General features: G+C 56.5%; 1 protein-coding gene across 6 annotated transcripts in view; it reads right to left on the minus strand.

Annotated features, from left to right (window-relative positions):
* The window catches only part of SLC38A1 (solute carrier family 38 member 1), a 54,401-nt gene that overhangs the window by 17,721 nt on the left and 13,865 nt on the right, over positions 1-22,815 (minus strand). For all 6 annotated transcript variants that reach the window (XM_051851014.2, XM_070049723.1, XM_051851011.2 and 3 more), the window contains 4 exons: positions 21,656-21,880; positions 13,669-13,744; positions 13,366-13,481; positions 529-602 (listed from right to left, as the gene is read on the minus strand). In XM_051851014.2, coding sequence (XP_051706974.1) covers positions 529-602; positions 13,366-13,481; positions 13,669-13,744; positions 21,656-21,777 — 388 coding nt within the window. In that variant the 5' untranslated portion in view covers positions 21,778-21,880. The remainder of the gene's footprint in view (positions 1-528; positions 603-13,365; positions 13,482-13,668; positions 13,745-21,655; positions 21,881-22,815) is intronic.

Genomic DNA, 22,815 nt, shown 5'->3' on the forward strand with positions numbered 1-22,815 from the left:
ACCTCTGTGTAACGTCTGTTTAAAGCCGACCTCAGTGAGCAACTCGATTGATCACGGAATGTTCCCGTCACAGGGATCGTCTGTGCGCCCCAGCAGCCGGTTGTTACAAACAGAGCCCGAGGGGCGGGCGTGCAGGGCAACCGCTTGAGGTGTGACACTGCCCAGAGCGCCTGCCCCGCCCAGCCGCCCGCTTTCCCTCGCACGAGCACAAGCAGAAGCAAAGCTCTGTTTACTCGAGAACCTCGGCGACCACAGCACAGAACCCTGGGCTCCCTGTCCTGGGTTCCTGAGGACTAGGGGAAGCTGAAGCCTTTAAAATGAGGTCATCAAGCAGAACGCGTGCCTGTGAAAGTCTGTCTGAAATGCCAGCACGGTGAGCTCACCGCCAATTCCTATTTTGCTGCATCTGCTCCTCCAGGTAAACACCGCTCACCAGGGTCTCCTGCTCCAGGGTCTCGGCCCTCTTTTATTAACAGTATCGCCACCCTCCCCGTCTTGAACATGGACGCGCGGATGCGCTCGGCTCACCTGTCTCCTTTGAACAGATCAACAGCAGGTTGATTGAATATATCGACAGCAGTGTGACCGAAGTCAGAAGTATCCTAAAGCAAAGAGACCTCGTGAGAACCGGGAGGGGTGAGGGTCTACCTGGCGTCAGTCTCCCTGCAGGGAGCCCTCAGCAGAACCGTGCAGGCAGAGACGCGTCCACGGGACCCCAAGGACGACACGGTGCCTGTCCTTTGCAGCAGCTCCCTGGGAAATGACTTGTGGGGGGCTTCGCAGCCTGAACCGTACCCTCCTGGAACCCCTGAGGGGCAACCACATGGCGTTCAGCCACCTGCGACCCAGAGGCACTGCAGGGACGCCAGGACTCCGCTCGCCGGCACCCCACACCTGCCTCTGAACTGTGCTTTGGACCAGGAGCCTGAGCCATGATTTCTGCACCTGGCTCGTGGGAGAGGAACAGGTACCCCTCCCACGAGTGAGAGTGTGAGGCAAAGACTCGTGTCCTGAGCAGACCCCTCCCGAGGAAACGCACTGGGAAATGCTGCGGGAGATGATACAGATTACTTCTGAATCGCTTGTTTAAAACAGACACCATAAAAGAAAGCCTCTTTGTTAAAAAGAAAAAAATCCAGACCCACATTTGAATTCCCTCCCTTCCTGGCACAGGGCAATAAACACGCAGCTGAAATAATGGAAGACGGCAGTGGACTGCACGTCGCAGGCCTCGGCTTCCTGTCCAAGGGGGAGAGAAGCGTGCTCAGGGAAGACTGTCCACAGCTTCCTGCCCGCACTCCACACGGCAGGCTGAGACGCCCTCAGACAGACAGCCCCCGGCTCTCCTCGCGGCTGCCACACACACTGCACCCCTGGGGGCGGCCTCTGCTTCCCCTCCTCTTCCCTCCCAAGACTGAAAACATGCACAAAACACAGGCAACTTGTGCACAAAAAACCCTATGAATGCTGGAGGGAGACTGAGCCTGAGTGGACGCCTCCCAGCTCAGGGTCCCAGAAGGCGGCCGCGGACCCTGACAGCGGACCCAACACTGAAGGCAGAGCCAGAGCACCTGCTGGCAGCTCTGCCCACCCGCGTCTTGTGCACCACGAGGGCGCCCAGGAGTCCGGCCAGCTGGTATTCCTTCCTGTGTGAGCTCAGAGGGACTCGGGCCCCCTCGGCATTTCTCCTGGATGTCACCCCAGCTTCTGCACCGCTGCCCGCTGACCACTGGCCCAGCGTTTTACGAGGCGGTGGAGCAAGTATCCTGTGGTCAGGCCGCTGCTGGCTGAGAATGACAGCCCCGGTGATGAGCGGCTCGGGAACAGTTACTGTGGCACGGCCTCCAGGAAGGCTGGGAAGGACCCACGCGGCCCCACGTGGGGAGACAGGGTGCAGCGACTCCTGCACCTTCGTGCCAGGGGACACCTGCCGGAACACCCCGTCAGCAGGGACCACGTAGCTGCTCCTGGCAGGATCTGTGCTCTGCAGCAAAAGCTGAGCCCAAGTCCCCGCCACGCTTCCCCCTCAGGCCTCGTTTACCCACAATCCCCTACCCAACAGACGTCCCCACCCCTCCGATGGTGGCAATGGTCGTGAGCCGGGCACAGTGGGCCGATCCCACTTATCCTTCCAAAGGCCGAGCGCTGAGCCCATGCGAGGCCTGATGTCACCACCAATGCGACGGACCGATGATGTCACCCACGCGATAGCTGAGGTCTACACCCATGCCACAACAGCCGACAACCATGCACCAGCCCAACGTCACTGTTGCCTGCTCCAAGGGGCACCACACTCCTCTACAGACGGCCGAGCTGGGCTTCTCTTTCACGCAGGTGCGCCATGCGCATCAGTCTCAGCTCAGGCAGGAGATGCAGGGCTGTGTCCTCCTGACCCATCCCACGCACACTTGGGGGTGTCTGAAGCTGAGCAGGGCTCTCCCTTTGCTCCTGGCATGGCTCTCTCCAGGTGGCGGGGCCTCCTCAAGGCGCTGATCCTTCTTCCTGAGGTCCGAGCATCACTGGAACCAGACCACCCACAGCTGGCCCATGGCCCCCCGCTGCTCAAGCCGGGAGCCCGGAAGTCACTGAGCTCTCCCTGCCCTCCAGCCCTCATATCTAACTCACATGGGGGGTCCCGTCGTCTCTGTCTCCCAAATCCATCTGAGGCCCACAGCTTTCACCTCGGTCAACACCGGCACCCCTGTGGACTGCCATGCTCCAACTGCTAGGCAGCTGTGACCTCTCCGTGGTCCTCTGCTTGTCCCCGCACCCCTCTTCCCCCGCCAGTGTCACCTTATTCTGCTGCCATGTCACAGGACTCCACCACGAGGCCCGCAGGACAGGCCACAGTCAACACCCACACGCGGCAGACTCTAAGCAAAGACTGGGCAATTTTACAATTATCGGAATCCCAGGCCAGCACTGGGGCGCAGTAGGTTAATCCTCTACCTGCAGTGCCAGCATCTCATATGGGAGCTGGTTCTAGTCCTGGCTGCTCCATTTCCAATCTAGCTCTCTGCTGTGGCCTGGGAAAGCGGAAGATGACCCAAGTCCTTGGGCCCCGCACCCACGTGGGAGATCCAGAAGAAGCTCCTGGATCCTGGCTTTGGATCAGCACAGCTCTGGCCACTGAAGCCAGTTGGGGAATGAACCATCGGATGGAAGACTTTTCTGTCTCTCTCTCTCTCTGTGTCTGTAACTCTACTTCTCAAATAAATAAATAAAATCCCATGTGCCAGGTATCCGACTCAAATCAAGGCAGAGTCTACCCTGAGGGTCAAGTGACCTCCCCGCCCAGCCCCACCTCAACCTCAGTTTGGCCCTGCTCTGAAACCTCGGCTGGCTCCCACACAGCGACACCGGGGGCAGTGAATGTGGCCGAGCGCCATGAGTCAAGGAGCCCTCGGCCTGGCTCCACAACACTGCCTGGAATCTGCTTCCTGCCCCTCCCCGAAGCTGGCATGAAATTCACCAACCGCGATTCTCGGAGACACCTGTTCTCCATGATTTTAAAAATATTCCTGACTGTGATCTCAGACAGGTTTGCTCTATTTGTTGCAAGACAATTTCAGTGCATTTCCTAACCATTTCTGGATGCCTATTTTTAACTTTTATTTGCCATTGTGTTTGAGTCGTATTGATAGGACAGTAATTCTTTGGTCTTCTATAACTTACCCAAAGACTATAAACAGTCTGAAGGAATTTCTCTTTTTTAAAGAACTACATGCCAGCAAAATGTGCCAACGGCTGGGGCCAAGCATTTCAGGTACGACTGTGGTGACTTCATAACTGCATTTGGGTGAACTTACCCCACCCTCTCCTTCAAACTGAGACCTGTGCTGTCTACAAAGCAAATTTACAGCAACAAAAAAACCAACCCCAGACTCCTGGTCCTGAGACAGTGAGGACAACTGTCACAAGCCCAGCTGCGCAACCAGAAATCCAGGACACCCGCCACCTGGCCTCAGAAACAGATCCACTTTCACACAGCAATGACTCTTAGAGCTATGATAGGGACCCAACCAGACCAGCAGAACCTCTACTGATAACGAACGCGAGGGTGCTCACTGCATGCGCGCGAGTCCCACCCCTGCTCCCAGGGAGGCAGGCTACACCGCCAGTGTCACGGCACGTGCGCCCCGGCAGAGCCACTGCACACGTGACGTCACCCGTCACAGGCAGCGTCCAGAGAGGAACAACGGTGAACAAAGCAAGACCTGGCCAGAAGGAAAGGCATGGAAATGTTAACTGGTGATCGAGCCGGGAGGCTTGGAGAGTTTCTTCATGCTTGATTTTATGCATTGCCAAAGTGGTCTCTAACGGCTATCTCACTCCACTGTCAAGCTGTTCATTAAAAAGTACCGAGAGGCCGGCGCCGCGGCTCACTAGGCTAATCCTCCGCCTAGCGGCGCCGGCACACCGGGTTCTAGTCCCGGTCGGGGCGCCGGATTCTGTCCCGGTTGCCCCTCTTCCAGGCCAGCCCTCTGCTGTGGCCAGGGAGTGCAGTGGAGGATGGCCCAGGTGCTTGGGCCCTGCACCCCATGGGAGACCAGGAAAAGCGGATCAGCGCGGTGCGCCGGCCGCAGCGCGCCGGCCACGGCGGCCATTGGAGGGTGAACCAACGGCAAAGGAAGACCTTTCTCTCTGTCTCTCTCTCTCACTGTCCACTCTGCCTGTCAAAAAAAATAAAAAAAAAAAAAAAAAAAAAAAAAAAAAGTACCGAGAGCCTGATTTCAGTCCCTTTTCTGGGGGGACGGTGGCGCTACCTCGAGTCCCTGTTGTTCGCACGACACAGGAAGGGACAGAAACGTAACTGCTCAGCCCCGGGGTCAGGGAGACCTGAGGTTCCGTCTCAGAATTCCGAGGGTGCGAGGCCGGCTCCCCGGCGTCCAGTAGGTCGACAGGGGAATGGAAGAGGGCTAAAAGGCAGGGTGGGGAGCACACTGGGCTTCACTGACGATTCCCTCCATCTCTCCCTGCAGCTAAATCTGAATTCTGTGCTGAAACTTTGTGTTAGACCAGCCCCCATATTGCGTCAGGTTTTGCTTTGCCTAGAAAGATAAATGTACACCCACAATATCCAGATCAAACATCTGCTATAAACCCGAGAAGAACAGGGTCTGCGGACAAAAGCAGAACCCGTCCGTTCAGCTGCTGCTCTGTGAAGTTAAGAACACTGGGAGGCGGGGCTGCAGCCTGTGGTGCCGGCATCCCACATGGGCGCCGGTTCCAGTCCCGGCTGCTCCACTTCCGATCCACTCTCTGCTGTGGCCTGAGAAAGCAGTAGAAGATGACCCAAGTCCTTGGGCCCCTGCACCTGTGTGGGAGACCCAGAAGAAGCTCCTGGCTCCTGGCTTCAGATGGGCCCAGCTCCAGCCATGGCAGCCATTTGGGAAGTTACCAGTGGATGGAAGGTACCTCTCTCTCTCCACGTCTGTCTCTCTGTAACTCTGCTTTTCAAATAGATAAAGAAATCTTTTTTAAAAAAAGTTTAAAAAAATATTGGGAGACAATGCAGCCCAGACGAGGAAGCTGGCCAGGGCAGGACGCAGTGCAGCCTCTGCTTCCTGTCTGCACCACACTGGGAGGGCCGTGGGTTCTGTGTGTGCTGCACTTCCAGCTGTCAACTTCTCACTCCTCCTGGCTGCTCCTCGAGCTGGTTTCTCTTCTCCTGCAGCCTGGATTCTTAGCCCTGTCACTCGCTGAAGATGAGCCTCCTGAGTGACGGAGCAACGGGACATAACCGCTGAGGGCCCTGTCCAAGGACCACGGGTAGCCTGCGTGGACAAGACTGTGCAGTCCCCGAGGCTGCTGTGGACATCCTGGGCAGTGGAATGGTGGATGTGGGCTTCACCCACAGTGCCCGCACCATTGCCCTGGTAACTAACGCTCACAGTGAAAGGGGCACCCACTGGATGTGTCCTTCTAGCAAGTTCCTCGGCCTCTGTGGGTCTGGGCTTCTTGATCTGTACGATGGACTGGTAAGTCAAGGAAGCCACGTACACTTCACAACTGTCTTTTTTCATAAAAGCCAGCACCGCGCTCAGCCAGCAGCCTCACAGGAAGCTGCTCACCCCAACAGACGCCGCGTGCCAGGCACAAGGCAAGGTCCGCCACGGGGAATCGAGCAGCACCGAGTGCCCACACGGGAGCAGCTTTCCAAGGCACCAAACCAGCTGCCACCGAGTGCAATCAAGTCCAGGCCCACCTTGCACCTGCCTACTGCGCTGCTACGCATCGGGCCTGTGACAAGCAGGTGTGCTATGCCTGGTGCATGTGAATGGTGCTGTGGGACCACAGCCAGCACAGTCGTCTCCTGTGGGTGGGGAAGAGCACAGGTCACCCACCGTCCTTGGATACGGCCCTGATGCAGCTCAGCACACACAGGACTGCGTGGACCCAGCGAATGCACGCACACGTGTGTTCTCATATGGCGTGTGCATGTGTACGCAGTCCTTCCTGTCTGGGGCCAGGAGAAGTGAATTCTCAGAGACAGGGCCATTCCCACCCAGCACAGCGGTGGGGCTCAGCCTGCAGGCCACACTCGACTGCACACAGGGCCCAGTGTCGGCACTGCCCTGGCCTCCGGCCGCTGCCCTGTTGCTGAAAGCTGATACAGCCAAACTTTCAGAGGCCCCCTGGCTGCCGCTGCCATCCTTGCTCTGTGTGTGTCCCGAGCTGGCCAGGACACGCCGATTCCCCCAGCACAATTCTTCCCAAACAGGGGCGTCCGAGGCCGTGGCTCCGGCTGCCAGGACAAGGAAATGCTGTCCTCTTCAGACCATCTCTAAGGCACTGCAACCCCAACTCCAGGAATTTTAGAAACAAGTACCAGTGGCAGGCAGAGACGACTGGGCCACACTGGGGACCTCCCAGGGTCCACCGGAAGATGAGGCCCCTCACGGCTCTGCTTTATGCCCCAGGACACCCCAGCCACACCCCCGCCGGGGCTTTCCTGAGCAGGCAGGAGACGACCGGGCCACAGTGGGGACCTCCCAGGGTCCGCCGGAAGATGAGGCCCCTCACGGCTCTGCTTTATGCCCCAGGACACCCCAGCCACACCCCCGCCGGGGCTTTCCTGAGCAGGCAGGAGACGACCGGGCCACAGTGGGGACCTCCCAGGGTCCGCCAGAAGATGAGGCCCCTCGCGGCCCTGCTTTACGCCCCAGGACACCCCAGCCACACCCCCGCCGGGGCTTTCCTGAGAGCACTCCAGGCTGATGCAGCCCTGGTGAGGACAGTGCGAGAGCTTGCAGCACACAGGCCGTCGTGGCTACCACCAAGGGCAGGACGGTCATCTTGGCACGGGTGAGCCGACCATTCCGGAACAAATGCAGAATGACAGAGCAGAGCCGGGGTGCAGAGGAAGGACGGGTGTTGGCATTGTGTGCGCAGGTCAAGCCGCAGTCTGCTACATGGGCATCCCAGCGGAGCGCTAGCTTGATTCCTGGCTCACCACTTCCGATCCAGCTCCTTTCCAATGCTCCTGGGAAAGCAGTGAAAGGCGGCCCAAGTGCCTGGGTCCCTGACACCCATGTGGGAGACCTGGGTGGAGTGTCCAGGCTCCTGGCTTCAGCCTGGCCCAGCCCCAGCCATTGCAGCCATTTAGGGGGCACTCTTTGGATGAAGATCTCTACCCACCCCACCCCGCTCTGTCTCTTGCTCTGCCACTCTGCCTTTCAAACAAATATTTGAGAGAAAAAATAGAAAAAGCAGGCAGAGCACTTGACAGGCATACTGCAGTCTCACTCCAATGCCGTAGGATTGGCTGAAAACATTTAGAGACATCAGAGATCTATGCCAGGGAGGCTGCTCCAAAATATAAACCTGGTAAAACCAGAAATCCATTCGTGGGAGGGGACACTAGCAATTAAATTTGCACAACGTATGGACAGGCGTCAGTGGACGAGTCTGTGGCTCTGTCCCTGGCCTCTGCCTGCCCCGTGTGCAGGCTGTGCCGCAGAGAGCTGCCATAAAGGCAGAGGGGCCGCCAGTGTCTTCAGTGCTCACGGACCTGGTGCAGAAGATTTGTTCTGACTGGCATGGGGGGCATTCATTCTTTTCTAAACACTAAGTGTAGACAAGAAGGTGCTGCATCTTCCTGGTGGCAGGCAATGACGAACAATCCAGAAAGACAAATATGAGAGAGACGAGAGAGGCAGCACTCACTGTAACTGAAGCAAACAGCCCCCTTGAAGTGTCGGTGACTGTCTGCCCCACAGCAGTTACCGTGCTCTCCACCCTAGCCACTGAACAACTAATGTCCCCGGACGTGCCAACCTCCTGCAGGACTGTTAGCAGCCTCTCAGCTATTGCAAATTTCCAAGAGAATGAGGCACTCCTAGGGGAGTTCATAACAAGCCAGGTCCCTAGCTGACCTTGTGATTGTCACAGGCATGAGGGAAAAGCCAGAGTTCCCCGTCTGCTCCATCCATTTGACCTTCCCAAGCAGGATTCTGCTGTCGCGTGTTACAGACCGGCCACGGGGAACTCACAGAACCCCAAGCGCTGGCCCTGACGGAGTTTAATCCCTAACAGCAGGATGCTCAGGGGCCTCTCTGAAAGGAGTTGGTGTGGGGGCTCCCGGCGGCCATGTAAGTCCTGAACCATGTGTGAGGGAAGCAACGCACTGCGTGTGGCGAGCAGGAAGCCAAGGGTCCGAGGGGTGCAGCACCCACGAGGCAGCTGTCACTCTCCACTCCCAGGGACTGCACGGTACCCGTTTGGTACACTTGACCTTGCAGAGCTGCGTGCATCATTATCAAGATGAAGGTGTTTGGTGGTCACGAGTAGGGACTTAGGAATCCTGACTGCCTTTACAATTACATTGGGAAGTGAAAAGTAAGTAAACCTGCCAGTATCCACCGCCAAGAATGGGACTTCTCTTCTGCCCAGGCTCACAGGCAGGTTTGATTTCTGGGCCAGGCGTCAGCATGAGGCAGTGGTGCTTAAAGCAGGCCAGTTCTGGCAGCCCCAGAGGCCGCTCTGGCCCCTCCGTTCAGCTCAGGATCACAGGTGCGTTGGGACGCCTCTGTTAGCTTAGCTGTACCTGGGCTGGTGCCCACCTCGCAGAGCTGTGGGCGAGGATTGGATAAGACTGTGTGGTGTGTGCAGTTTCCATCCAACAGATGTTAGCCTGGCCTCTGCCAGGCACAGCCGCGGGCCCCCCTCTGTCACCACATGCACAGCACCTGCTCGCTTCCGGAGCAACCCCCAGGGCCAGTCCAAATGCACACTCCTGGGTGGCAGTCTCCCTGCATGCCACTTCCACAGCCCGTGTGCAGGTGCGTGATCTCCATTCCCAAAGCCACCGTGCAAATGGGATCGAAGACTCACGGCACCACCCCAGAAGAAATAAACCCGGTGACTGCTCGGTACAGATGGCCACGTGTGCCATGATGAGCACTCAAAGAGGCCGCTTACAAGCTCGGTCTGCTGTCTCGGCAATGTCACGTGCTGCGCTTTGCTGGTCTCGTTTTCAACACCAGGCTACACGGCTGAGACAAGAAGTAGCCGCGCACGCTAAGAAGTGTGCGTGTCCGTGAGGCACTTACTGCTCCGTGAAACACCTCGGGAACCCAGCCCCCGAGAGGGTGACACGGGCTAAAGAGACTGTCTATAAGATGTGACAAAGAAAGGCCACCACCCTCTGCGATCAGTGCTGGTCCTGAGTCCCTCCTGCTATGCAGCAGCTATGGGGAAGCCGCACAGAGAAGCCAGAGGCGACCAAGGTGAAGGGAAGCCCCGGGGTGTGGGGAGGAGGAGCGGCCCGGGAGTGCCCTCGCCACTGCCTCCTGCTCGCTCAGAACGAACACCGGCTGTCATCCGGCTGCGCACTTCCTGTGCCCTGGTGCAGTCACAAGGCTTCCAGGTCAGTAAAATCCAAGATCTCACAACAGGCAGAACTCCTTGACTGCTGGATGGGGACGACAGCCATCACAATCAAGCGAAACGCTGGCCCACACTTCCCCAAGACAAAGCAGTCACACCAGTGCTTTTCTAGTGGCCCTGTGACTCCCGGAATCACGGGGGGCCAGACTGGAGGCCTTTCTAAAGCGGCTCCGTCCCCCCGGCCACTGTGAGTCTGGAACAGCGCCCAGGACCAAATGAAAGGCCACGAGGCTCTTGCCAACAGCCTCCTGGCCCGGAGCAGCCGCAGGGGCGGCCACAAAGCCAGGCCTCTTCTGGACAAGCAAGAGAAGCTTGTCTCTAACGACTGCCTGCCGACGGCGTGTGCGGTGCTGCTGTCCACGCCTCTGTGGACAATGAAACAGCTACAACAGGTTCTTCCAGGGACATCTTTCTGCTCTGAAAGTCAACTCTATCCAATTCTTTACTTCAGTCAAAACCTAAGGAGTCGGGCCAAGCCGGCGCCGTGGCTCAATAGGCTAATCCTCCACCTTGCGGCGCCGGCACACCGGGTTCTAGTCCCGGTCGGGGCGCCGGATTCTGTCCCGATTGCCCCTCTTCCAGGCCAGCTCTCTGCTATGGCCAGGGAGTGCAGTGGAGGATGGCCCAGGTGCTTGGGCCCTGCACCCCATGGGAGACCAGGAAAAGCACCTGGATCCTGGCTCCTGCCATCGGATCAGCGCGGTGCGCCAGCTGCAGCGGCGGCCATTGGAGGGTGAACCAACGGCAAGGAAGACCTTTCTCTCTCTGTCTCTCTCTCTCACTGTCCACTCTGCCTATCAAAAAAAAAAAAAAAAAAAAAACCTAAGGAGTCGGGCCAGCGTCATGGTGTAGCTGCTGCCCACATCCCATATGGGCGCTGGTTTGAGTCCCAGCTGCTCCACTTCTGAATGTGCCTGGGAAGGCAGCAGAGGATGGCCCAGGTACTCGGGCGCTACACCCATGTTGCAGACCTGGAAGAAGTTCCTGGACCCCGGATTTGGCCTGGTCCATCCCCAGTTATTGTGGCCATTGGAAAATGAACCACTGGATGGAAGACCTCTCTCTCTTTCTCCCTTTCTGTCTCTCCCTCTATAACTCTTTCAAATAAAATACATCTTAAAAAAAAGAAAAAACTAAGGAGAGTCCTGAGGTAGGAGATCAGTGATTCCTGAGCACACACGGTTAGAAATGGACTGGACACAGGACTACTCTTGCCCCTCCCTATCCCCCAGGAAAGCTGCTGGGATGGGGAGAGCAGACACAGGCAGGACACAGAAGGCAGCGGGAACTGACAGCGAGAACAGCCAAGCCCAGCCCAACGGACACCGGAACCCCCACTCCCACCCCCACCGCTGCACAGCACTGGTGGCACTGCTGTAAGTGGGAACCGTGAGGGGGTGAGCCTGGGGCCCTGGGCCGGCTCTCCAGGCACAGCTGTACCCTCCCAGCCGGGCCTTGCTCTGAAGGTGCTGGGAAGCTCAAACCACAGGTTCCGGGGCAGGGATGAGCACAGTGTGGGGGAACCACTGTGAGACGTGGGGCCCGAGTGGACACACGGACGCCGGGGTGCTTTCCTCCACCTGGCCCCCAGAGAGAGGGCAGCCAGGCCCAGCCTCTGAGGCAGGGAGCCAGGAGGTTTTTTTCTGGGTGGCTGGGACGGCCCAAGAGGAGAGTCCCTGGGAGCCCACAGTGCTGCTCCCTGAGTGACGCCGTGGCCTGTGAGCCCTGCCTCCACACGCCAGGCACACGGGAGCCCCGTGCTCCTCTCTGCTGACACGGCAGCCGAGGAGGAGCCACCTGACAGCTGACCAAAGCGTCCGCCGTGACATTCAGAGACCGACGCGAGCCAACAGGAAGGAGCGTGCCACCCGCGGCACACATGCAGTCAGTAGGGGCTGTGGGCCCTGCTGCTTCCACACACAAACTAACCGGGGAGCCACAGGGAGCCCACCCGGACAGCACAGCCCAGAACACACACGAGCCTGCTGTGCCACGTGGGTGTGAGAACAGCAGCACACAGACGCCTGCCGGAGGCCGTTAAGGGGCCACTGTGGGCGACAGGGGTCTTGGCTAGAAAGAGGCTGTGGGTGACAGGGTCGTGGCTGGAGAGAGGCCTTCTGTTCAGACTCAGAGTGGAAGGATACGCGGGCTGGCGGTGTCGAATGAACAAGTGCCCGGGACCTCCGGACCACTCCTATCTACAGCTGAGGTTTTCCACAGAGCAGAAAACCCTCACCCGACCTCAGGGGAGACGTCACAATGACACAGTGACGTGAGCATTCAGAGAACGCTAAAAACATCTCCAATAAGTAAAAAATGGTAACGGAAATAAAACGCTTAATAAGGGGGGAGGGCGTAGCACAGTGAAACGCTACAGGAACTCAAGTCTAGGCCACAGCTGGAAGAGCGGTCCACAGCAATGCAGACGGCAAGCAGCGGTTCCAGGACAGGAACGGCAGCAAGGAGCTGACCCCCACGGTGAGGGGTCCCTGACCCACGGCCACGGACTCCGAAGGGAAACAGCACCGGTGCCAACCCCAGCGAAGGAAACAAGGGCATAGCATCACGGGGCTGCAGAACGCCAGGAACGAGCAGACCCCACAGTGTCCAGGGCACCGAAGCCTGGCTTGGCCTAAAACACCAGGAATCAGAGGCACGTGGGACTCAGAATCCAGAAGGCTGGAAGGGAGGTGACTGGCAGAGCGAGAACAGAGCACGGACAGAACAGGATAATGAGAGAGAGAGAGAGAAAGGTCTTCCTTTTTGCCATTGGTTCACCCTCCAATGGCCGCTGCAGCCGGCGCGCTACGGCCGGCACACCGCGCCGATCCAAAGCCAGAAGCCAGGTGCTTCTCCTGGTCTCCCATGCGGGTGCAGGGCCCAAGCACTTGGGCCATCCTCCACTGTACTCCTGGGCCATAGCAGAGAGCTGGCCTGGAAGAGGGGCAACCAGGACAGAATCCGGCGCCCCGACCGGGACTAGAACCTGGTATGCCGGCACCGCAAGGCAGAGGATTAGCCTAGTGAGCCGCGGCACTGGCCCAGAACGGGTCTTCACGTCTGTTCACCTTTACCCAGCAATCACAGCTGGGGTAGCCCAGGAACAGGGATCCTTCAGGCTGGGGACAGAGGCAGAGGTCCCAATACACACCGCCCTCTGTGCCTCGGTTTCCTCATCTGTGGGTGGGTGCCTCACAGAGCTACAGGGACCGCTCCCCGGCAGAGCTACAGCAGTTGTCACCGTCAGCATCCAGGAACTTAATGGCACCGCATGAAGACGCCACTGCCACGTGCCAGGCACTGGAACGCCAGTCAGAAGGGTGCACGTCTCTAGACTGAACACTCCCGCTCAGCAGGACAGACGGCCCAGCAACTCGGCCAAGTTCGTAATAAGTAAAGAGCATGTGGACATCTCGCAGTGTCTCACGTGCGGTCACGGAGGCAGAAGGACAGCGTGGCCGCGTGCATACTCACAGAAACAGCAGGATCCCCGTGTTGGCCAGGGCGAAGGCGAGGCCCAGGATCCCGCTGCCCATGATGGCGTTGCTCAGGTTGAACACAGACATGCCCAAGGAGGTCGTTCCTGGAATCTGGACAAAAAGGCCAACATCACACTCAGCAGAGCAGCCCGAGACGGCTCAGCGAGCCGGGATCCCCGGGACAGAAAACTGAAAGGCGTGTCTTCAGTGGCTGCAGAGCCCACTCCAGTCCCCCCACCCATCGCAGGCGGCTTCCCTGGCTTTCGCGGTCAACCCGCCCTCACCCCGGGACACTTACATACTCGTCGCACTTCTTCTTCTCCAGGTGGCTGTTGGTGAGGCTTCTCCTGCTCTCGCGGTCAGAAATGAACTTGCTGGGGAGACAAGCGAAAGGCACGTGGCCTCAGGACCACTGGGAGCTCACCAAGCTGAAGACAGTGTTACCGTCCCCGACGCGTCCCGCTTTCCCGGGAGGTGCTGTCCCAACCCAGATCCCCTTCCCGTTTCGGGGCCAGTGTGCACTGCCTCCGTCCTTGTCTTACCAAATACACTGCAAACCAGTGAAAACAAGGGTGCTCGTCCTGAGAGGAAATGAGACAGCCCGAGTCAGAGAGCAATGGCTGTCGAATGGTTTTAATGATCAATTAAAACAAGTACACGATGTAAGGTGACATACACGTGGATTTGTTTCCCACTCAGCTCACGTCAAGACTGCTATCGACCTGGTATTTAAGAGAACACCGGGAGGACGGGCGTCCGACCTGGAGTCAGCGGCGCACTGGAGGCAGGGTTCCTTCTCGGCTCAGCTGCTCGGAGCACGTCACCGAATGGGGATCCCACCTTCATGCAACAGGGACAACGGTCTCCCCGTCACACACTTCTCCAGCAACTGCCTGGGAGTCTGGGTTGGGCTGCCGGAGGGCAGGCCAAGGAATTACAGAACAGAAGGCAGGCACTGGTCCGCAGGTAGTCAGAGGCTGGGGGCTAGAGCTGTGATGCAGCAGCTCTTGCAGTGCCGGCGTCCCGCATGGGTGCCGGTTCAAGTCCCAGCTGCAGAACTTCTAACCCAGCTCCCGGATCACGCTGCTGGGCAAGCAGTGGAAGATGGCCCCCGCACCTACGTAGGAGACCTGGAAGAAGCTCCTATTGCAGTCATTTGGGAAGTAAGCCACTGGATGGAAGATCACTCTCTCTGTTCCACCCTCTCTGTGTAACTCAGCCTTTCAAATTAATAAGCAAACAAACAAATATTTTTTAAAAAGAAAAAAGGAAGCACTCAGGTCTCAAGATTGTGCTCAAATCCTTAGCAGGTCTGCAGGCCCGGGCATAGGCTGCGAAACGGGAGTCCCACTGTTACGTGGTCTCACAGCACCTCGTGCTGGGCACGTGGGCCAGAGCCGCTGTCCTTCCTGGGCACGGAGTGCAAGAGACAGAGGTGGGGAGCAGGCTGCACACACACACAGAGAACAGAGACTTCAGAGTGCTCCCAGAACCACCAAACACACAGGGTTACAGGACTCACGGCCTAAACTTCTCATTTTTTTTTTTAATTTAATTTTTTTTGACAAGCAGAGTCAGACAGTGAGAGAGAGAGAGACAGAGAGAGAGACAGACAGAAAGGTCTTCCTTCCGTTGGTTCACCCCCTAAATGGTCACTACGGCCGGCGCACTGCGCCATTCCAAAGCCAGGAGCCAGGTCTCCCACACGGGTGCAGGGACCGAAGCACTTGGGCCATCCTCCACTGCCCTCCTGGGCCACAGCAGAGAGCTGGACTGGAAGAGGAGCAACCGGGATAGAACCGGCACCCCAACCGGGACTAGAACCGGGGTGCCGGTGCCGCAGGTGGAGGATTAGCCTAGTGAGCTGCGGTGCCGTCCCAACTTTTCATTTTTAAAAAGCAAATGCTTGTGTCAGAGCAAAGTGCACACCCAAGCCACTGCCGTCGTGTTCTGGACACAGGAGGCAGCCCTGGATCTCCAGACCTGGCGAGCAATGGCCCAGCCGGCCAAGGTGAGAACCGACGACCAGCAGCTGCTCACGGGCCGCCGCCCGCGCTCCCAGGAAGGGGCCGCAGCGCTCAGCTGTGCACCGCGGCCTCCAGTGCTTTGGGAAGGATGCTGTGCACCCTCCACAGCACCACGGGTCTGCGCTCATGGCGGGGTTTTCTGCCTCTGCGTATCTGACCCAGGGGCTGGTTCTCCCTGGCATTACCTCTCCAGGAAAAACTAAAGGCAGGAAGCATGCATCCTGCAGACCAGACCCTGAGCCTGATGTGCTGGGCAAACGACACTCCGAACTGTGCCTGCACCTGGCACCTGCCTGGTGATGCCAGGGACTGGGGGAGGGAAGGAGCCCTCGTCCAGCGGTCACAAGCTGAGCAAAGCTAAGTCGCAGGCAGAGAGCCAGAGGACAAGCCTGGGCTGGGCGGGGTGAGAGATAGCGTGGACTCCGGGCTCGGGTCTGCGGCGCTGCCGCTGCTGCCGCCTGTCTGGCTCTGCTTCCACCCTCCGCACTGCCCCATCTTCTTGGAAGTGAGCCGTGCAGCTTAGCTGAGCATGGGTGGGAGAGCAGTGTCCCTTGTCCTTGCCCACAAAGGGACAGGCACTGGGCGTTCCCAGTGGAGACTGACTCACAGCCACCTGTGGCCAGCCAGGCTAGCTTTTCCAGGCACCTCAGGACCCCAGACCCTCACCCAGCAGGGCCCCCATCGCTTGCCTGTGGACGGACTTGTTTTCCAAGGAGAATTTCCATCATTTTTATTTTAAAATTTTTTAATGCTTTCTTTCAGAATAATTTTAAACTTAACAAAACAGTAACAGCGAGGTCATAACACAAAGAGTTCCCATACGCCCTCACTCCACGGCTCCTGTTAACAGCTTGTATTAATGTATTGATCCCAACCGCACGCAAGATTTCTACTATTTTGAAATTAGGGGAACAGCCTGAACAACAGTCAAACAATCCAAACACCAATCCCCTGCCTGTTAGGGCACAGCCAAATCCTGTTAGGTGGGAGGCTAGAAACCAGCCTGCATGTGTGAGAGACCTCAGAGGACTCAGCTTGTGTGGAAAGGAGTGGAAACCCACCTTGGAAGCAGCCCCGCCTTTCACCCTGCAAAGTCCCGCCCACACCCCAGTCACTCTACAGGTGGCCCCAAAACCATCTCTCCCAAATCCGTTTCTGATGATGCCCTACCCTGTGGAAACTTGCTACCTCCCAGACCACTCCTCTCTGTCTCACATCCGAATTCCTTCCTGTGCCAAGACAAGAACCAGGCTGGACCACATTCCCAGGCATCCGAGGTGCCCGCGGGACATGAGGATCTCCGGCAGGATGGAGTCCCGGCAAGGACAGCAAGGAGGGACTCCTGGGGCTGACCACGCACCCTCCCATTTCTGTGTCCTTGAGCCCACCCCCTCTGCCAGCTCCCCTGCCTCCGGGTAAGCTCCACGCACAGATCCCTCCCCCCGCAGCTCCAGGAAGTGAGGACTTTGCCTTGGTGTTGGGATCTTGGTGCCCCCTGCCCCTCTAGATGATCTGCTCAGTGCAGAGGGGGCAGAGCCAAGCCAGGGCACTGAGGGCAGGGACTGAGCCGCCCCTTCCCCTCCTCCCAAGTCCAAGCCCTGACCCCGGGCTCTGTACTGCTTCTCCCTCGCACCTGCATGGGGTGTGGCAGTGAGGCCCCCCACACCCACGGGGCCCCAAGAACCCCCTAAGCAGCCCTTCCATTTAGGAATGAGGCAAATCTTCAAACCCTTCGCTGGCTTAACCTTTTCTTCTCTCTAATCTTTTCATCTTTGCTTTGTATTCTGTAAGCTTACAAAACAAAAACCCACAGATAAAATCAACCTTTTTGTAATGGAAAATTCTGTTCAAAATAACTAGGTCAAGCCGTTTAGCACAGGTTTCTGTTATCCTACTATTCAAAAATGCAATTGCTGATTAAAAGTACTGCCCACTGGCAATGAAATTAATGTGAAAATGTCTCTTTATTGACTTAAAATGTGCTGCTATGGGAGAAGGTCTCAGGATGATAAAAGTATTAGGAGTTTTCACAGGTCAGCCTGTACCCATAAAGCAGAACTCGATCAACCATTCACTGGCCAAACGCTCTGGAAACGAACCAAACCAAACCACAGCAAACCAAACCAGATCCGACCCAACCCAACCCTACAATGCATGACTTGCTGACCCAAACTGAAAACCTGAGAAAGTATGCAGGCATTCCACTGAGGGACAGTGGAAGGAGACAAAGCAATCTACAGCTGTTGCTTAAAACCAAAGCCGAGGCAGCGGAGGGCAGTGGGTTAAGCAGCCGCCTACAACGCAGGGTTCCCATATGCACACAGTTCACGTGGGAAGCTGGCATCACAGGCGGTGGTTTTACCCACTGTGCCACAACACCGGGTCCCTCCGTGCCCTCCACTCCCACTGTTCCACTTCTGATCCAGCTCCCTGATAATGTGCCTAGAAAACCAGTGGAAGACAGCTAGGACCCTGACACACATGGGGAGACCCAGACGGAGCTCCTGGCTCCTGCCGTTGGCCTGGCCCAGCCCCCGCCACTGTGGCCATTTGAGGAGCGAATCAGTGGATGGAAGACTCGTCTCCATATCTCTGTGTCTCTTTCACCCTCTGGAACTCTTCCTTTCAAATAAGTAAACAATCTTAAGCAATAACAACACATCAAGAGCAGCAGGAAGGATGGGTCGTGCCTGCCCCTGAAATGCCAGCATTCTACACGGGAGAAAATCAGCGGAAACAAGCAAGAGACAAAGGGACCGGGAAACACAAGCAAGGAACGAGCGGGCGCAGACACTGAGCGACACCAGCAGCCTGCAAACAGGCCGAGGAGACGGCGACGGCAGCCGGAGGATCCGTGGACTGGAGCACCAAACAGAGGAAGGGGGCACTCACGGCCGCCAAGCCCCTCCCAGCCAGGGACGAAGCCTCTGTCTTCCCAGGAGCTACGGACCGGGCTACCTGCTCACGGGTCCTCTCCAGTAACAGCATGGCGTGCAGCACTCCAGAAATGTGTGAAGGCGGAAAGGGGGCGAATCCGGGGGAGCAACAAGAGCCACCCCGAGGTTTGGCCCTGCAGTTGCTGGGTCTGGCAGCACTGACCGCTCACAGGGAAGGGACACAGGGGATGCCGAGCAGGGGCGTCTGGACAATGTCACCGCTCCCTGGTGAGGCAAAGAACGACGTGGCCTCCTCGCGTGACCGCGCCTGTCCGTCACAGACTTTCCCCTTGCTGTTTGCACCCTGCTTCAGGGAAACACGCTTGCTCAAGAACGCCCGCCCTCCCGGCGACTGCACCAGGTGTCAGGACGCGAGCCTGCACAGGCTTCCACGGAGGCCTGCTCTGAGGCTGCGCAGGCTTTAGGTCTCTGTTCCCAGCAATCCTGTGTGCGAGGCATGATCCGCACAGGGACGGGTGCGGGGCCCAGAGCTCAAGACCACACGGGAGCCAGGCAGAGCCAGGGGACCTCACACGATGGGAAAAGTACACACAGGTCTCACTTCTTCGGCACCTAAGTAAACATTACCTTTAATTCCATTTTCCATGAACTTTTAGAAGTACAAGTTCTAAACCCAAAGCCATGTACTTCTCTCCCTGTCTCCCTCTCCTCCCCACTCATCTGCCTGTGTCTGTCTCTGCCTCTCCCTCTCACCTTACCCATCTCTTTGTCTCTCTCTCCCATCTGTCCCTCTCTGTCTCACTCAGCCGACACTTGGGAAAGTGCGCTGGGGCAGGTCCAGGGCTCCCAGAGGTGAAGACGCCTGCACCCAGAGTGACTCAGTGTGTGCAGTGGCAGGGGGCACCACCTGGGGGCCTTCTGGGCCCCACGCCCGCCTGCCGGGCCCTGCCAGCTTTCCCAGGGCATCACAGCACCTGCTGAAGGTGCCACCATCCAGGTACAGAGCACGAAACCAAACAGTGGGGGGCGTGGGGGCTGCTGCCTGAAGGCCCGGTGCCTCTGCTCTGCTCCCAGCTCAACCTAAAAACCCTGGGTTTTTCCATAAATTTATTTTTTACCTATTTGAGAGACAGAACAAGACAAACAGAAAGCTCCCATCTACTGGTTCACTTCCCAAGTGTCTGCGACACTGGGGCCAGGCAGGACCAAAGCTGGGAGCTATGAACACCAACCAGGTCTCCCATGTGAGTGCTAGGGACCCACTGCTGCCTCTCAGGGTCGGGAGTCGGGAGCCAGAGCCAGGAGTCAGACCCAGCCACTCTCACGTGCCACACGGAGCAGACATCCTGGCCGGGCTCTTAGGCATGAGGCCAATCTCCCACCCCTGAAAACTTACTGCTACTGCATGCCTGAGACTAACGCTTGTCTTGAGTGCTCTGCAGAGAGCCACCGTCCCCCGGAGCTCCAGGGCTGGAGAGACGAGGCGTGACGTCAGCCCTGCCTTCCTCCCCCAGACACCAGGAGCGTTTCAGGGCAGCCCTCGCAGGCACGAGCTACGACAGCTCATCTCTTCTAGAAGCCAGGCCTCCCGACACGGCACAAAGGAGATGGCACAGGCCCTTTCTGAGTTCTGCTGACCACTATTACCTTCACGTTGGCTTTTGCTGTTTTTAATTTAATTCTCCTAGAGCCAGAAATGAAGCAGGACTCACAGCCTGTATCAGTGAGGGCAGGAAATTAAAGGAAGGAAGAGATGCATCCTGCCCCACACAGCGACACTGGCAACCACAATTTTGAAACATAAATATTAAAAAAAAAAATATATATATATATATAGAGAGAGAGAGAGAGAGAGAGGCTGGCACTGTGGCACAGTGGGCAAAGGAATTTAATGGAATTACTGTATCTGGAGCATTTTTATGCTGCTTGATGCGGTTTGCTATGCTGATTTCCAAACATGCTCCAATTCATGATCAGTATTTGAAAGCAATGGTTCAGGGGCTAGCACTGCGGTGCAGCAGGAAAAGCTGCAGGCTGAGCACCGGCATCCCATGTTCTAGTTCTGGCCTTTCCACTTCGGATCCAGCTTCCCGCTAGTGTGCCCGGGAAAGCAGCAGCAGGAGGCTCGAGTACTGGGACTCCTCCACCCATGTGGGAGACCCAGAAGAAACTCCTGGCATCTGACTGCCCAGCTCCAGGCACTATAGCCATTTGGGGAGTGAACTAGCAGACTGAAGATTTCTCTGTCTCTTCCTCTCTAACAATGTCTTTTAAATAATTAAATAATTTTTTAAATCATTTGGGGCCGGCACTGTGGCTTAGCAGGTAAAGTCGCTGCCTGCAGTGCCGGCATCCCAGATGGGTGCTGGTTGAGTCTCAGCTGCTCCACTTCCAATCCAGCTCCCTGCTATGGCCTGGGCAAGCAAGAAGATGGCCCAAGTGCTTGGGCCCCTGCACGTGCATGGGAGACCTGGAAGAAGATCCAGCAGCTGGCTTCAGATCAGCTCAGCTCCAGCCGTTGCAGCCGTTTAGGGAGTGAACCAGAGGATGGAAGACCTCTCTCTCTCTCCCTCTCTCTCTCTCGCTCCCTCTCTCTCTCTGCCTCTGCCTCTCTGTAACTCTGCCTTTCAAATAAATAAATAAACCTTTTTTAAAAATCATTATTGAGTTGATTTGAAAGTTACAGAGACAGAGAGAGACAGAGAGAGAGAGAGACAGAGAGAGAGAGAGCGAGAGCTTCCATCAGCTATTTTACTGCACAAAATGCCTGCAACAGCTGGGATTGGCCGGGCCAAAGCCAGGAGTCAGGAACTCATTCCAGGTTTCTCCCGGGGATGGCGAGGACCCAACTACTTGGGCCATCCCCTGCCGCCTGCCAGGGTGTGCATTAGCAGGAAGCCGGCTTGGAAGTACAGGTAGGACTCAAACCAGGCGCGGCAGTACTGGGTACAAGGAGCCCCCGGCAAAGTCTCACTGTTTGTGCCAAAGGCCTACCCACATTTTGACCATTTCTGGATTAAATGTGCACAGATGACTGTAGTACACATTCTAGCACGGATCCAGTGAAATTCCATAAGCACAGAGCTTCTGAAAAGTCCAGGCTGCCTGGGGTCTAATGCATTTGTACATTTTTATCAGATGCAAATGAAATTTGTGAAAAAGATGAATAAATTACTTTCCTATTTGCTTCATCTGCGACTGTAGGCTGTGCCCAACAGATGTCATATAAGAAATTCAAATTGCATCTTCAGGTGGAACGTGACTTTAGTAATGCATAATTCAAGAGAATAAATGAAAACCTGACTAATTTTTAGAGCCATTTCTTTCATTGGACAGAAAATCTTAGTGGGAAAACACTCACCTATTTATTTGGCCATTTTCCACTTCAGTGAAATCATTGGAATCGTTGCTAATGTTATCATCTTCCGGCACTGTCATGTTTTGCAACTCAGTTAATTCGAGTCCACTTTTGAAATGCATCATGATTAAAAGGTAGCTGTAGTCAAAGAAAATCAGTCCGAATTTCTCCCGTTCCAGGTGTATTTATTTAGAAGCAGATAGCAGCAAAAATGTACACTCGATACTCCTACAAAACAGCAAAGTAGAAACTAATTATCCATGTGAAAACCAGCTCTGACTGAATACAAGCTACCACAAGTAAGCAATTAATTGATCGATAATGCAACATTTTGCTACCAGATGCATTGAAGCAATCTTTGTAAATCAGCTATAGAGGCCAAATCCCAAAACTTTCTGCCTTTGATTAATTCCTTCCGTCTTCAAATACAAAGTGAGTCATGTTTATAATTCTGACACTCACATCTGCAGGAATACCACGTCAGCTGCAGGCCACACAGACATGCTTTCATCAAAGCATGCTTAAGACGAGAGCCATCTCGTTTTGTAACGGGGCACACACACAGTTGGGCAGATGGCAGGGCACAGAAGCACCTGTGCTTCAGCAACGCAGCTTAATGAAAACCCAAATCCTCGATGGGTGGCATGACCAGGCATCAGCTCCTCAAGCTGGTGGTCGACCCACAGAGGACAAGGCTGTGTATTGAAATCCATCAACTGCAGATTAAACCGAGCTCTCAATGAATCACTCCGTGACAGGGATTTGGGGTAATCCACCTGCTGCCGCATTTCCCTCTCAGAAACGAAACACTTCAGAGTTCACGTGTGATCCCACGTGGATGCCGCGGCTGAACTTCCGAGGGGTCCCCAGTGGTACCCTGGGTGGGGGGCACACGGCAGGTGCCAGAGAGGCAGACACTACCAAGCCAAGGCCGTGTGCTCGTGGGGTCCTCGGGGATGTGGTGATGGGACTATGGGATGGAGCAGGATGTCACCAGGATGCAGGTTCTGCTTCCAAAGGCAAAGCCCCGTGGACAGTGTTTGTGACTCTGCACTCCCCAGAGTCAGGAGTGTCTTAGTAAGCGACTGCACGGCAAGGATCCACAGCCGACACCCAGTGTGGTGCTCTCTCGCCTCCTGCAGGCTCCTGTCATCTGGGGTCAG

The sequence above is a fragment of the Oryctolagus cuniculus genome, chromosome 9 (assembly GCF_964237555.1).
Source record: "Oryctolagus cuniculus chromosome 9, mOryCun1.1, whole genome shotgun sequence".
NCBI classification, from domain to species: Eukaryota; Metazoa; Chordata; class Mammalia; order Lagomorpha; family Leporidae; genus Oryctolagus; species Oryctolagus cuniculus.